Source organism: Larus michahellis, chromosome 4, assembly GCF_964199755.1.
Source record: "Larus michahellis chromosome 4, bLarMic1.1, whole genome shotgun sequence".
In the NCBI taxonomy this organism is placed as follows: Eukaryota; Metazoa; Chordata; class Aves; order Charadriiformes; family Laridae; genus Larus; species Larus michahellis.
Window position 1 is genome coordinate 72,835,963 of NC_133899.1, and position 16,311 is coordinate 72,852,273.

The following is a 16,311-nucleotide window of genomic DNA, read 5'->3' on the forward strand; positions in this document are numbered from 1 at the left end:
TCTTCAGAGCCACTCCTGTGTAAGTGCTGAGCCTGACAAATCAGCCAAGGAACTTCCTGCTTTTGTCATGAAAAATTCATAAAGTTGCCATCACTGATCTATGCTAGCTTGTAGTTTAAAAATTACAGACTGACAACAGGTTTCTTATCTGTTCCTTACCAAAGTAGTAGAGATGGGATATGTGTTTGCTGGCTGAATAAAACATCCTTCTACAGAAGGCATAGTATTTTAAACCAACCAGAAATACCAAAACCATGTGCCAAAGGCTTATACTACAATGTCAGTTTAAAGAGAATCCGAAGAGGATTCTGACCTTGTTCACTCCAGGGTGATAGTCTTAAGGGCTTAAGCAGGAACGTCCTTGCAATGCTCAATAAAAGCCTTATAAAGGCAAACAGTGTCATTGGGAGTTTTCCAACCGGACAGCAGATTACAGCCAATTGTTAAGATAAAATGAAAAGGGAAAATATGCTATTAGTCAGAAGCTGCAAGATATTTTCTTTATTTTTCATTTTAATTACCTCTGTAAACAGATAAACTAGTCAAAATTCTGATGCACTGCACAGCTGAGAAAACCCAATTTATGTCAAAGAATATGAAAACATTTATTGACAACAGCACCAATTTAGCAATTTGACTTATTGACCTATTTGACCAATTTATCATTTAGCATTAGATTGACTAATCTATAAACTATATTGTAAAAATTACTATTAAATGTATCCACAGAGTGACCGTTTTGAGAAGTAAAGCACAAGCTACAGAAAACTAGCTGAAGATGGGGTGTTTGAATAAACTAACGGCAATTCATTATTGGAAACCACAACTATGTAACTTGTTTAAAATAGTAGCAGTGAGAAGCAAAACTAATTACAAGGAAGGAGGACAGAAAAGTTTAGGAAGTGGTAACCTAATGGTGCCAACCAAAGAAAGATTTTCTAGATAGAGCAAAAAGCAAACACCAACGATTTTGGTGACGATGCAGACATAAAATATGCGATACTGAGATGGAAGCCACCTTTCACCCGCCGTTGTGATTAGCCTGAAAGAAAATGCTTGAACCTGACTGTGGAAGAGGTGATAATAAAACACAAAAAGTGCAGAACCTGAAGCTTTTTTTGCTTCCACCAGGTAAAAGACACAATCAGATCACAAAAAACTGAAAGGATCACCACAGCTGACATTAGGTTAATGCTAGAACTGTTCCCGTAGTCTATTAGCAGCGCCCTCAGAACTATATGATAAGCATCACCAAAAAGATACGTATCCATCCTGGTGTTCAGGGAATAAGAGAAAGCAATCCCAAGCTGTAACCCTATTAAAGGGCAGAGGGACAAGCTTCCAAAGCAGAGTTTTCATCTTCACATTTGAGAACAACTCTACTGAATGTCCTGTCATCTCAGAACTACTAATGCCAGATTCTTTTGCTCCAGCTTTAAGCAGTCAGATCTATGTGTGCATCCCCAGTTCTGGGCAAGTCGGAGACTTTGATGTAATACTTATGCCTTTCTTAAAACCATCTGCTTTACTGAAAGGTTGAGCTAATCTGTAGGCAGTCACTGGCATGATGTGCTTAACACTAAGCCTAGCATCAAATGGTTTCCTTCATGTGGCGGAGGTTTCCTAACTCATTGCTATCTGTTAGAAAAGCACCACTACATTATTGCCTATCAGTTCTTGAACTCTGGACTCTTGCCTAAGCAGTGCATTCCAGGTAGACAGCTGTAAGCTCAAGGACAGAATTCCAGAAGACACCGCGCAAATTACAAGTCCTCAGTCCTTTTAAAGATCTAGCAATTATGGGAGTCTTCACAGGCAGAGAACAAAGAAAGGAATCCCAGTACACACCTGCTATGCATCTTGCCAACCCTTTTATCAAGAAAAGGTTTCTTGCAGAATCATGGATAAAATATCTTAATAGCATCTAAAGATGGTCAAATTTCAGCCATCCTCCATGAAGTTTAAATAAAGTCTAACCAACTATGTCAAATAAAGAGCATAGGTTGCTATTCGCCATTAGTATGCTACTATGGCATCATATGCTTCTACAGATTATTTTATAGATTTATGTATGTGTAAAATGGGAAAAGATAGATATCCATCTATTCATAACCCCAAAGCTAGTAAGCTTTTCTAAGCTGCTGCACAGCAGCAAAATAATACTCACAAAACTTTATGCTCATTTTAAATCCCTGTATGTATGACAAGACCCTCAAAAGCCAACATCCTACAATGGATTTCTGCATCTTCAAAAGTCTGCACTACAAATCACTCACGGTCAAACTAAAAATACTGGGTTTGTCATCAAACCCAGCCCTTGCCTATGCTTTTGCAGGATGGGTCCCATCCACAGTTCTGCAGCAATGGAAATCCATAATTCTCAAAAATGAAAGCAAGATTTGGGAAGAAGGGAGAAGAAAGGGAACGGGGCATCGTAGAAAAGTAGACATACTTCAATAGTCTGTGAAAATTTTTTATCATCAAGTGTAATAACCCACAACACCAAGCATGTGAACAAAAAGAATATTCAGAGACAGGGAGACAGAGACATAAGGGAAACTGAAGTATACACTTAAGTTGCACTTGCCATGAAAGAGACATCAGTGTTGTCTAACCAACCAGTGTTGTCTAAAATGTTACGATAAAGGAACTGAGCACAATCTCTCATCAGAAAAAGTCAAGAATAAACAAACCACAGGGTAACTATTTCTGACAGAAGAACTGAACTGTCCATTAGAGAGATATTTCAGAACAAAACTTTGGGCTCAAATTTAATAGCAGATAGGCATTGTGCCACACAAGGGAATAAAATTATCTAAAAATATCTAAGATTACTTTCCACCTAGGTAAAGCAAAAGAAGGACCTGGATTCACTTACAAGACAACTTTTTTCCTTAAACTCAGAAAAATCAACGGCCATGGAAACTATGCTTTCAGGGCTTGTGATTGAGTAAGAGGAAACTGAATTATCTAAGTCTGCTGCAATTGGCAAGTTAAAGCATATTTAGGTTAGGGAATACAATTTCTGTTTAGAATAATTTGCCATCAAGAAAGAAATCTGTACCAACTCGTATCTCTGTGCTAGTGATTTCGTTACCACTGGCAACTGGAAATATCTGATGAAGTTATCTGCAATTCAGTTTTCATCAGTTTAGAGGAAATGAAACTAGAAAGATCAAAGATAGTCACAGAGATAATTTGGAACCCATTTATTTATAGGTGTAAAATTATCTAGACTCTGCATCCCAATTCAACAGAAAACTTTATAGAAAAGGCTGCAGACATAATCAAAAGAATTAACAATATATTTTTTAAAAGGATGTTAAGTGTAAATTGCAAATTTATCTTCAGTGACAAAATTATCAAAGAAAAAAGGAAATAAAGATCATAGCTTCTAGCCAGACAGGTTTAGATAGAGATTGGTACTGAAAATTCAGCTTTTATTTCTTGGAAGACCTCAGAGTACTCGCTAGAGATAAATACAAGGAGGGTATTTCTGAAAAGCCATGAATATAGTAACAAGAATTTCTAAATTTAGCAAGCAAGCCTTTTGTTTGGACATGCTCTCAAGCAAGTAGCTCAACAGCTTCTGAAACTGCAGCAAACTCTACACAGTCCCCTTTAATCCTTAGAAAAAGGTTTTCTTTCCATCTAAGATGTACTTCTAAGATGTACTTTTGTTCCCTACTCTTCTCACCCCCTGCCTTGGCCACAGGAGCACCACAGTCTGCTGATATCTCACATCTATGCCACCTGCTCTACCCTATCCCAAGAGGGCGAAGGCCCAAACATATGCCCATAGCTCCCCAAGGCACACAGGAACCACCATTCTCCAGAAGGTTCCACGTGACTCAGGGCAGCAGCCAGGACAGAGAAAACAGCAATGTTCACGTATGCTCAGCCACACTCCTAAAAGGAACATAACATTCACTACATAGTATCAACTGCAAACACACAAAACTCATGTCATCCGGCACAGAAATTACTATCAATAGAAAGGATTCAGAAACCACGGGTCCTATAAGTACTGAAGTAACAGAAGACAGATGAAATGTCAAGTCTGAAATGTGGTCATATAGTTGGGACTAATGAAATTTCAGCAATAAACTAGGGGCTTATCAGTTGGAAGTGATGGAAAAGAAGAAGGAATTAGAACTATCAGTCCACCATTGGCATCAACAAGAGGAAGTCAAGAAAAAAAGGAAGGAATATCTTTTTGTTCAGATTTTGAATTATTACTTCCCTTAAACCAGATCCTCTTGAAACATCAGCAGGAATAAATTGTCCATATGTAAGAAAGAACAACACAAGCTGAGTTAAGAAAAGGCTTTTTCAGGAAACAGGAAGACTGGGGAACATCTTTAAGTAAGGAAAACTGTAGGAATTTACCTTCTAAATTTATCAAAATAAAAGCTGAAAGACAACAGGATTGCAGTCTATAAATGTGTAGCATAAAAGCCAACCAGAACAAAAGCATAATGAGCAACACCACAGGAAACTTTCTACTCCTGTATTTAGATCAGAAATTAGGTTACTAGCCATCAGAGGATGGGTGTTAGCAACCTTGCACTTTCTCAGCTTTGCATTTAATCTTAAATTATCAGAAAGATATTAAAGAGCACATAAGGACCTTCGAAAAGACAATCAAATCCTACAGAACACATATATAAGAAGTTTACCAGTTTCTGGGGGAAAAAAAAAAAAATGTATCTGTAAAATTCAGGTCAAGGTTCTCTCTAAAAAATTTTTAACTCCTTCAGAGTTCCATTTAGTACATCTTGGAAGTCAAAATTAGCAGTTCAGACATGGCATAAGTAAGCAATCAACAAAATTTCTAACACTAAATAGTCAGAAAGACTTATTTTAAGTGTTAACTCCATCATAATAACCAAGAAGGTAAAGTTCAGAATTTTGTTTTATTAATGGATTCTCCTCCCCACCGTATTTTTTCTAGCAGCTGAGTTTCCTGTTCTGGTAGAGACCTAGAAACCAATAAACAGGTCTCAACCTTCCAAGAAGTTGCCTGAATTTATAAACAGAAGTAAAATAAATTATCTAAATAATTGATGTATGCTCTGTTGCCCATTATAACCTTAAATATCAGGTGATTCAGGTGAGGGTCAGAACCATGATAATACACTCCAATAGGAGGAGCAAGACCTTTGTTGACAGCTGTTACTAATTTGTGCAATTTTAGCCCTCAACTCCCTGCTCCAAGAACTATCCAGTAATAGGAAATGTTCAATTTGGGGGACACTTCTGTAATGTGTTTTGAGCAAGCTTATTGCAACACCTTTTTAAAATGGTCCAACGCTGTTACATAGGTACTGAAAACAAACCTTCAGAGTCTAGAGATTACTGAAGGTAACAAAGCTGACAATCAGGAAAAGTTTACATGAAAAATATAAGAATGGTATAGGTTGTTTCATTTCCATAAGTATTATATTCATTTCTTCTCAGACATGCAAGTATGGCTAGAAAAGATCACGTTCTTTATTTTATTAGCATATAATATGAAACAAATATTACCTGTGTCAAAATGGTGGGAGTAGGGTACATCTGACTCTAAATCTGTAGTCTGATGGACTGATCTAACAAGAGCTGACAAAAATCTCTCTAGCTAAATATATATTTCATTATCTATTAAGGTTTTGAATGTGATAATTCTATATACATATTAGTTTCATATTTAATTTGTGTTCCTTTTCAACAGTAAACATGCAACAGGGTTCAATATCTACAAAGCTGTTATTCCACTGTAGTTTAAACAAAATAGGTCTTATGTAAAGGCCAGTTCTATTATTTCAATAACCTGCTGAGGTTATTAAAACCTATCTGCTTCCAGATGTCATTGTGTTAAACAGAACTGCAGCACCTAAAGTGTTACCTGGCAGCACTTTCTTCCTAAATTTTAGATTAAAACTCTCACAAAACATATATTGTTGCACAAGCATCACTTTGTGAGCAAGCATGTGTACTTCACTGTTTTGAACCTTACCTGGAAATCTCTGCTTGGGAGTTCTTCTCTCCATCAACTGTAAATGGTGATGCCCCAGTTAATAATTCATACATAAGAACACCAACACTCCACCAATCAACAGCCTATAGAATAACAATAATTATGTACATTATGATACCTTGAAGTAAAATTGTTAACAAAAAAAGGAACAAAAGAATGCACCCAGAAAGCAACTAGTAAAGGAAGAGCCCACCTATCAATAAAAAGGCAAACGTGTACACAATAAAGCATAAACAACTGCAGTACTGATTGGAGGTATTTTCTATGATAAATTCATTTTATTTTGAAATCTCCCTACTTAGCTTCTCCAACTAATTTCTCAAGTTGAACTCTTTCAACTGACTACTGAAGTTCCTTTTTTCTTTTTTTTTTTCACCCCCAGAATTCATTTTTATTTTTACCATTGTGAAGTGGTAAGAATTCTAAAACGTACTCAAAATAACAGGGGAACCTAGGCCTTGCTAAGTAGTGGAACCTGAGCTTTTAGGAGCTTGAGAATGAAACTAAGGAACTTTCAAAAAGCGCAATTTAAGAGTACTGGTCACAGTTAATCAGGGCACCTGAAAATGCTATGGAATTTTATCTTATATTCCCCAGTAAGACACATGATCTTTGGCTTTCCATGTACTAATCGTATTAGTCATATCTCTGATATCTCATAACTTACAAAATACTTCTCTCTTTCAAAAAAAAAAATGCTGGTATGAATAATAAAGGAAGCAGTTTAGTCATTTCAACAAATTTAATTTAACTACAGGTGTTTGAACTTCTCAGTTTTACTCCCATGAAATTTGCAAATCAATGAAACAAGTTCTGCTTTACGTATGTTGACAACATTAATACAATACAGGAAGACAACTAGTGAAATGATAACAATTTGGCCTCATATTTCATTTTTTTTTGTTTCAAGATACAAAAAATCTAATGTTTCATATATTCAGCCAAGAGTGTCCAGAAGAACTAGATGAAGAAGTCTCAGTACTCTTAGTAATCATCTTTGCAAATACACAATGATCAGAGAAAACACCAAAAGAACTTTTTTTCTTGGCATGTGTTTTTCCAAAAGAAAAGAAGGATGGGCGGAATCAGAAATCAAACTTTAGAGAACTAAATATTGAAATACTAGAGCCAGTCTTTTAGACTAACATTACGGCTATCTAGAAGAGATTACAAATCAAAAACATTGATTAATGAGAGCACAGCATACTAAAGCAATCACATTTCCTCTTTTTTAAACAAGATCTTTAAGTTGCTAGATATGTAGTAAATACACTAAAAACCTTCTAACACTGGATCAGACGACATTGTCAATGGTGAGGCAAAGAGTGTGTGGTGTAAACAATTACCTGAAAAATCACCCTTATTTATCAGCTAACATTTGGTATCAAACTGTGAAGCTATTTCTTGTAGAATACTGTATGGCTCTGCACTACATCTAATGAAAGTATCAGACAGAACCAATCAAAGATAACAAACAGAGATTCCCCTTTAAATCAGCAACAATACTGAATTTGTAAGCACTGGAGAAGACAGAATCACAATTCAAAGTGACTGACACATCAGAGAGATGCTCTGAAATTGGCAAGACTAAACTAAGAAACAGAGTGCAGGAAAGAGCTTCAATTCATGAGTTTGTAAAATTCCATTTTTAGTAATAACTAGGCAAGCACTATGGTAGAAAAAGATGCAGAGGTTATAGTGGAATACAAATTAGATGTGAGACAAAGACTAAGTGAAAGGACAAAGCACATTCCATTTTGTGTTTAATGCAAGAACCACGGAAGTAATCATTCTGCTGTACTTCAAACTGCCAACTTTTAGCTGAAACACGATGCCTGCTACAGTGCTCCCTACCTGAAGAAATATACAGGCAAACTCAGACCAAGAGAGAAGCAGAATGCATAGAGAAGGAGAAGAAAGAATCTTCTCAAGCAAAGTCAGACAGACTCCAGTTAGTCTGGGAAAAGGAGATGGAGGGTGACGTAACATTTTCCAGTGCTTAAAAAGGCTGTTATAAGAGGAGCTGTGATCAACTGTATTCCATGACCCCCAACAGAAAGACAAGTCAATTCAATCTACAGCAAAAAAACCCAGAGACTAAATATTTGCCAAAACTTGTCAGTACAGTGAGCAATCAGAATAATTTATCTAGGAATACTGTAGAATTCTTTTGGGGAGTAGGGTTTCTTCGTTTGTTTCAAATATCATATGTGAATTAAGTTTGTCTTGATCTTTCCCATCAATTACTGACAATTGAATTTGTAATAAAACTTGAGCCTCAAGCTAAACAGAATTAATTTTTACAATCTGATAACATTTATAATATTAATACCCCACTGTTAATGTTATTATAATATTAATAACCCACTCCAGACTTCAAGAAAGGCAATAGATTTCGCTGATCTACAATTCAAAAAAAATATATCACAATTAGCCACAGAACAGTAATTTTTTCACTTTGAACTAAATAGTTTGTTAATCAAAAGGAAGTAAGTGTCAGCTAAGTTTTTTTGTCCCACTGCACATTTAGAACAAATTTTCAATACAACACAAATAAGCCTCAATACCTTTATAAGTATGCCTTTTACTTAAGATTGTAAACCGAAAATACATCATATTGATATTTTTAAATATTGGCAATAATCTATTTTAGGACAACCTGAAATAAGGCATGTTTAAATAAGACACTATCATGTTTTACAAAAACCCCTCAAGCTGAACAACAGTGTTGCCTAAAGAATTAATTTCTTTTCAGTGATAAACTTAGATAGAACATACCTTATCATGTCCCGTGTCTCCTCCTCTTACAATATCTGGAGCCATGTATTCTATTGTTCCACAGAAGGAATATGCTCTCTCATTCTAGTAAAAAAAAGAAAATAAAATTCATGTCAAACAACTATATTATACAAATCACATGGGACAGATATGGCTAACAGTTCCAAGATGCTGGCAGCATTCTTCTCCAAATAGCTCAGAACTGCTAGCTAAATCATATTCCATCATACGTAGAGATGTATCACATAATGCTACAGAATATTTACAGGCTTCTATGAAAAAATAAAAAGTTATAGGTTTGTGTGGCAGTCTAAGATAGACACACAAATATTAACATATTGATATTTTTAGAACTTTCCCATAACTTTAAACAATCTATACATTTCAGAACTACTCAAGATTCCCCAAGGTAATACAGACACACGTTCTGAAGGCTGCAATATCAATACTCTAGACAACAAATGAAACCTTTCCATTACAAAGAGCATTTCATTGTAAGATGTACAATTTGACTAAATTGGATACAAGATCCTTCGGGTTCCCCATATTTAGGAATTTACTATGACCTCTAGAAAAGTAATTTTCTTTCGCAACACACACATAGATAGAAAACACAACATTCTCTCAAGAAGAGACTTGGAGAGAGACAAAAGAGAGAAAGAGAAAGGCAGACAGAGTTGTAAATTTAATTTTATTCTACACACTGAAGTTATTGTCTTGATTATGTTCAAAACTAAGCTGCTTTCACAGGCATGTATATTTGTTCCCTGTTAGCGATTTACCTTTGAGGTCAACATGAGGTCATGCTGTACCTTGCTAATGACGAAAGCACATGTGTTTGGGCCATGCAAGATTGTTCCTCCCTTATCCTTCAAGCTTCTAGCATTTTGGGGAGAGATCCTGATAGGTCCTTTAAAGAAGAGTGTTCAAAAAAGCAAATATTTCAAAAGTCAGGTTTTACATTTGAAGATTCAGCTTTGGAATTTAAAACAGGTGCTATATAAGAGAATGTACTACACTAATGAGAGGAAGCTTCTAGAAGTAGAAACAGTGCTCAGTGCTGCCCTGAGGCATAAAAACAGTCGAACAGCATATTATTAAACTGTATTTAAATACATATACTGTGACTGGTTTTGGGGGGTAAAATTCTGAGTACAAAATAGTTATAAGCCTCATGTTGTTCAAATATTAACTTGAAATACTAACTTCTGAGACAAAAACCATAAAATAATAAGCTTTTCATGGTTCCACTTTCTTTTGACACAACTATTGTTCCTCTTTGATTATCTTTTCCAGTACGTGTTTTCTAAAAGAAAAATATTGTGATAAAAAGGAAAAACAAAAAAAAATTCAGAAATTCCTAGCCCTCCATCCTGGCATAAGCTATCCACGTATCCCTCTGTTCCTTTTTCCTTCAGCTGAGAAGGAGGGAGGGGGAAGAAGGGGAAGAAGGAAAAGGAACGGGAGTGAAAAATACAAAACGAAACTGTTCTTCATTTGCTACCTCTCCAAAGAATAAAGATAATGCAGCCAAGTTGAGATTTACGAAAGCAATTTATAATGCTAATATATCAAAAGAAATAGGTGAAAACTATTATTTAGTTAGCCGCAAGTTCAGCAAATCATCTACAAAATTATGTCTTTTTTGTCTCCACATTGTGTAATAAAGCTGGGCTAAAAGATACTCCAGTGACAAGAAATAGACTGGGGAGTTGCAGAGGAAAGTATACAGTGGTACAGCAGAACCCTTATGATCTCAGGTACCTTTTGCTGGTGAGAAGGCCCACAAAAAACATTTCAAAACATGCACAAATATTAGTAGTAGCTTTTTTGAGGAACAATCACAATCCTTAATAAACATAATTGGTAGTTCTGATTTTCAATTATATTTACTTTTTGCCTTTTACAATCATTTTAGCTTTTAACATGAAAGGTGGACTTTCTGAAACAGTATTAGAAAATTAATTTTATATCTTTCCTAAATTCATGGCTGAGGTATATTTTGTCCCTTACAAAATTCAGTGTTTAAAACCCCCAAAATAATTTTGGAAGTTTAAAAAATTGGTATTGTATCATTCTTATAATTAAATTTCAGTACGAAAAACTCATACTGTAAGTCACAAACAGGCATTTATAAACTGAAAACACTCTGGGATATGTTTATAAAAAGGTTTATAGAATCCTCAACTTCTCATCCACATAGATAAGTACTTGTATCCTTTAGCTCTTGCTTCCTTTTCAGTTTAGAAGTGGTCTACTGCTGAAATTCAAGGCTGAAGAGAGCCAAGAAGAACAAAGCAGATGATTATCACAAGCAGAGTTCTTAGCAAGAAATCTAGTAAATTGGAACTCAGCATTAGGTAGGGGGAAAAAAATGGACACACTGAGCATTTTCTTCATAATCAATCAACACTGATTTGCCATTACATATACTAGCATCATATTCCAGACGGCCTGTTGGAACCAGTTTACAACTGCTACAGGGTGACCATTAAGAAAAAACACTCTGATATCAACTATTCATAGTTTCTTACTTAACCACACATAAAAACTCAGAGGACCACAGCACTCCCCAGAACATGAATAAAACCAACTGTCTGAAAGCAAAGCATTCTGACTCGACTGAAAATTGACACAGATTTGCCTTCATAAGATGTCGTGGCAAGACCTACCTTCAGGGAGTTGAAGTCACAAAGTCCGGATACTTCTTTGTTAGACACCTCTGTTTATGTTGTGGTTTATTGAAATTACAAGTCCCACCAACTACATCTAGCTGTTACTTCCAGAACACAGTTTTTATGGTATTACGTTTCACTAGGAGCACTTATGTAAATTTGTCAATATTAAATATGCCTCTTATAGGGAGTCACTAATAGTCTTTATTATTATGCATTACATGTGGGTTTAAAACCATTTTCAAAGAACGTTACCTCTGATAACAGTTTCCTTTTTTGTCTCGTTCTGGGGTCCCCAATACAAGAGAGACATGGACATACTGGAGATAGTCCAGCAAAGGGCCACAAAGTTGATTAACAGCACAGGGCCACAAGGATGCTTAAGGGACTGGAGTAAATGAAGAAAGGCTGACAGAGCTGGGACTGTTCCACCTGGAGAAGGGAAGGCTTAGGGGGATCTCATCAATGTATATAAATGCCTGAAGGGAGGGTTCAAAGAAGAGGGAGCCAAATTCTTTTCAGCAGTGCCCAGTGATGGGACCAGAGGCAATCAGTATGAATTGAAACACAGGAGGTTGCCTCTGAACATCAGGAAACACTTTTTTACTGTGAGGGTGACTGACCACTGGCACAGGCCACCCATGGAGGTGGTGGAGTCTCCCTCCTTGGAGATATTCAAAAGGCTTCTGGACATGGTAGTGGGCAGTTGGCTCTAGGTGACTATGCTTGAGTGAAGGTGGTTGGACCAGATGACCTCCAGAGGTCCCTTTCAACCTCAACCATTCTGTGATTTCGTGACAAAAAGTCACTGGAAGTTGTACTCCACCACTCATTTGTGAAATCACATTTCACTCACAAATCAAGTATGCAGTCCCCCCAAAAATTTCAAAAAACACAACCAAACCCCATGTTGTATTTTGCCTCTCCCCCCAAATCTACATTTCAATCAACTTTATAACATGAATCCAAACTCCAGAATCCAATTAACACATGATTAATAATTCCGTGTTATGAAATGTAAAACAAGAAAGGAAGTTGCTACACAAGAACTGAACTTGGATTACCTACAGGTAAATTCTCACTGAACATGCACATCTTACAAATATTCAAGCTTAAGAATTTTTTGCATAATGCAGAATGCTCATTTTGTTCCCTCACTTGGCATGCATGCCTTAAACATTTTGGTTCCCTCTTCTGAGTTGCAGAACAGGAAGCAAACAGACACTAATGGAAAGAAACGGAAATGCGGCTAACCCATCTTTAATAACTCAATATCACAATGTTGTCCTTGTCTTTGCAAGAGTATCATTATGTTTGTTCCCAATCAGCAGTGCTTCCATGTTTACAGATAATTTGGAGATAGTCTTCAGTCTTCCAGCACACAACAGCTGGTTTTGATTTCTGTTTTTTTCTTTACCAAGTTCAACATCATTCCTGAATGTTTATGCAATAGCATAGTTTTTAGGTTTAGGTACACAAAGTGGCTACTTCAAACTGGTTAACTACTTAACTGTGCAACAACTTTTCATGAAACTGCTGATACAAAGAGAATTTTGAGTTCTTGATCAGTGAACATGGACAGGTTCACCTGGACAGCGAGGCTGTTCACTTTGTTAAACCATCCCTCTGTTAAATTAGAAAACCGTTACGTGCCCTTAACACTTAATCTTCAAGATGAGCTACACACTGACACTGTGGATGTGCCTACATGTATTACCAGACTGTTTCTAATAAATACTTTAGCACTACACATAGCGTAGAACTTTAACTTGTCCCACTCCACTTACAGCAATATAAAAAAAGATAGTGCACTGCCCTCTTTTGCAATCATTCTGACTGATCCTAGTGAAACATAACTGCTTTAACTTGCTAATGCACTTCCAGTACCATGTCTATATGATCCCTGCAGCCTTCTCTCCATATTATCTATTTTAGCATCCCATCTTTGTTCTCCTTCATCAAAAAAGAAAGGGCATAATTTGTCTTCCAACCAGGAAATGCTGACAGCACATATACACCAAGCAGCTTTAGGACAATTAGAATTTTGTGACTGTCCAAGATGGAGAGGTGTAATGTGGATTGGCATTTGTCCTGGAAGACTGACACTTCACCGAAGGAAAAAAAAACTCAGAACAGCAGCTTCTTTGCTAAGACTATTAAGTTCACTGACCCTGGCAGGTTGACCACAATTACATCATTTCCAGAGGTGAAAAAACCCTAGCTCCAGAATTCAATCCAAAGTGCTGACAGAAGGATGGAGGTCTTGCATCATCATGCACTTGATGATCTTGTGGTGTCACTTGGCCCTGCTTTATAACCAATGCCGGGCAGGCATTTGAAACTACCTGAAGTTGTAGAAAGCGCATGTGTAAACTCCTCTCCTCAAAGACAGAGAGGACTTATACCTTCAGAGTTCTCTAATGAGATCCCTCATCACGTAAAAAAAGTACATTAACAGCATAAACAAAGCAAAAGGAAAAAACTCCATTTCTCTGCAGAGACTAATGAAACTCACCACATCTACAGGAAACGCCTGACTGACAGAGAAACGGTCGCTACTCTAATACAAGGATATGCCCTCGAGAGTACATGTCCTAGTCTACAGCAATACAAGTTCAGTTTAGCAACATATGCAACGGTAGCTCACTTATTAAGCCTCGTAACTGTTCAACAGGTCATAACAGGGTACATGGGACAAGAAGTGTAATTTCAGTGTGAACCACAGGAATTAAATGAGACTTCAGGAGAGCCAAGCAATCACATACACACAATATGGTCCTGAAAGACCCATCTCTACTGGGCCAAACTGCCTTTTGGCAGCCAACTGTTTGGACAAAGGGCCACTCCACAATGTCTGATTTAAGAACAGAATGTGCTGGAAGGATGGTGTTAGTTTCCAGGGCCACAAAAAACTCACACAGACCAGATGCACTGAAAACGTCTGTTTCAATGTCCTAACACATCCAAAAGGGCATGGGAACTGGGCAAAGAAATACAAACAACAGATTCAGGACGGGTGTTTCCCAACACCTGAAGGATGAAGGCCTACATTATTTTATCATATGCACCCAAAGATCCACATCCAAGAAACAAACTGTCATTTAAATACTTGGCTGAAGACATCTTCAGCTAGGAGGACGTATCTAGAGAACTGTCTGAATGTAAACTAGTATTCACAAAGAAAAAAAGTATTCTTAGAGCAGAGGACAAGATCGCAGGGGACTATTCCACAGTTTTACAACTCCTTCAAAAAGCAGAGAACATCATTAGTCAAGGGACTCAAAAAAAAAAACATATTAACCATACCCTCTGGAAACCGAGATCTGCATAATTGGAAAGCGCATCTTGTGACTGTCATGCTTACTTATAGCATGGCAGACAGGGCATCCAAGTCATCTTGAAGGAAAGTACAGAAAACAGCTTTTGGAGCTCCAAAGCAGCCCCAGAGCAAAAGATGACCCACATTGAAAGGTTCAAGACTCAAGCAGGCAAGGGATGATGTGTTGAGTACCTCCTGAGTCAATAGTGTCATCAGTATTTTGCCGCTGAGTACTGAAGAAAATAAGATTTCTGTTTAGACTTCCACAGGTAACTACATCAAGCGACTACTATGGGTAATTACATCAAGAGAAACATACAATCTCTACAAACATTAAGCACAAACGCACCCATTTGTTGCCAAATTAGCTGTTTGTACAAAAGACAGACTGAGCAAACTGGAGCATGCCATTTGACCATTGGAAAAAATGGGAGCAAAAACACGAACAAAGAAAAAGATCAAAGGAAGTCTTAAGAATCCACAAGATTTTGTTTCAGAGGCCTGTGGAACAAAACAAAAGCACATCAAAGCAAAGCACCCAAAAACATGAAAGAAGACTACAGAAGTGTGAACACTGTGTGAACGAAAAGGGGGGGTTGAGATAAAGCTAGCTAGCAGAATACTAACATAGGTAAAACAACACAAAAAAACCCCCCACACCTGCAAAGAAAAAACAGATGCTCTATCTAGAGTATCTGGCTCAGAATAATGAGGCATTGTGCTAGTTTTGGCTGGGATACTGTTAATTTTCTTCATAGGAGCTATTATGGGGCTGCATTTTGGATTTGTGCTGAAAACCGTTGATAATACAGGGGTGTTTTAGTTAGACTAAGGGAATGATATCCATGTATTTATCAAAGGATGGGAAGAGGGGCGGTGGTTAATGAGGATGTATTGGATAGCGTGAGACCTGAATATGACGCAAATGTTACTGAATAAGGGGAGGAGAATGTCATGGCTTTGGCTGAGTTAATTTTCTTTAAAGTAGCTACTATGGGGCTGGTTTGGATTGGTGCTCAAAACAGTGTTCACAATACAGGGATGTTTTTGTTATTGCTGAGCAGTGCTTACACAGAGGCAAGGCCTTTTCTGCTTCTCACAACACCCCACCAGCAAGTATACTGGGGAGTACACAAGAAACTGGGAGGTGACACAGCTGGGACAGCTGACCCCAACTGACCAAAGGGATATTCTATACTATATGCTCAGCATATGAAGCTGGGGAGGAAAAAAATGAGAAGGGATGTTCAGAATGGTGGCGTTTGTCTTCCCAAGTAACCGTTATGCATGATAGAGCCCTGCTTTCCTGGAGATGGCTGAACACCTGCCTGCCCATGGGAACTGGTGAACAAATTCCTTATTTCGCTTTGTTTGCGTGTGCGGTTTTTGCTTTAGTTATTAAACTGTCTTCATCTGAACCCACAAGTTTTCTCACTCTTCCACTTCTCTTACCTGACCCGCTGGAGGGGCAGTGATCAAGTGGCTGTGTGGTGTTTAGCTGCCCGCTGGCTTAAACCACA

The 16,311-nt window shown here is 37.3% G+C and overlaps 1 protein-coding gene across 4 annotated transcripts in view; it reads right to left on the reverse strand.

The window, feature by feature from the left end:
* RPS6KA5 (ribosomal protein S6 kinase A5) overlaps positions 1 to 16,311 on the reverse strand; it is an 80,715-nt gene that overhangs the window by 22,597 nt on the left and 41,807 nt on the right. For 3 of the 4 annotated variants that reach the window (XM_074585506.1, XM_074585508.1, XM_074585507.1), the window contains 2 exons: positions 8,798 to 8,881; positions 5,999 to 6,102 (listed from right to left, as the gene is read on the reverse strand). In XM_074585506.1, coding sequence (XP_074441607.1) covers positions 5,999 to 6,102; positions 8,798 to 8,881 — 188 coding nt within the window. Of the gene's footprint in view, positions 1 to 5,998; positions 6,103 to 8,797; positions 8,882 to 9,579; positions 9,697 to 16,311 lie in introns of those variants that run through there. The other variant, XM_074585509.1, reaches the window with a different exon arrangement.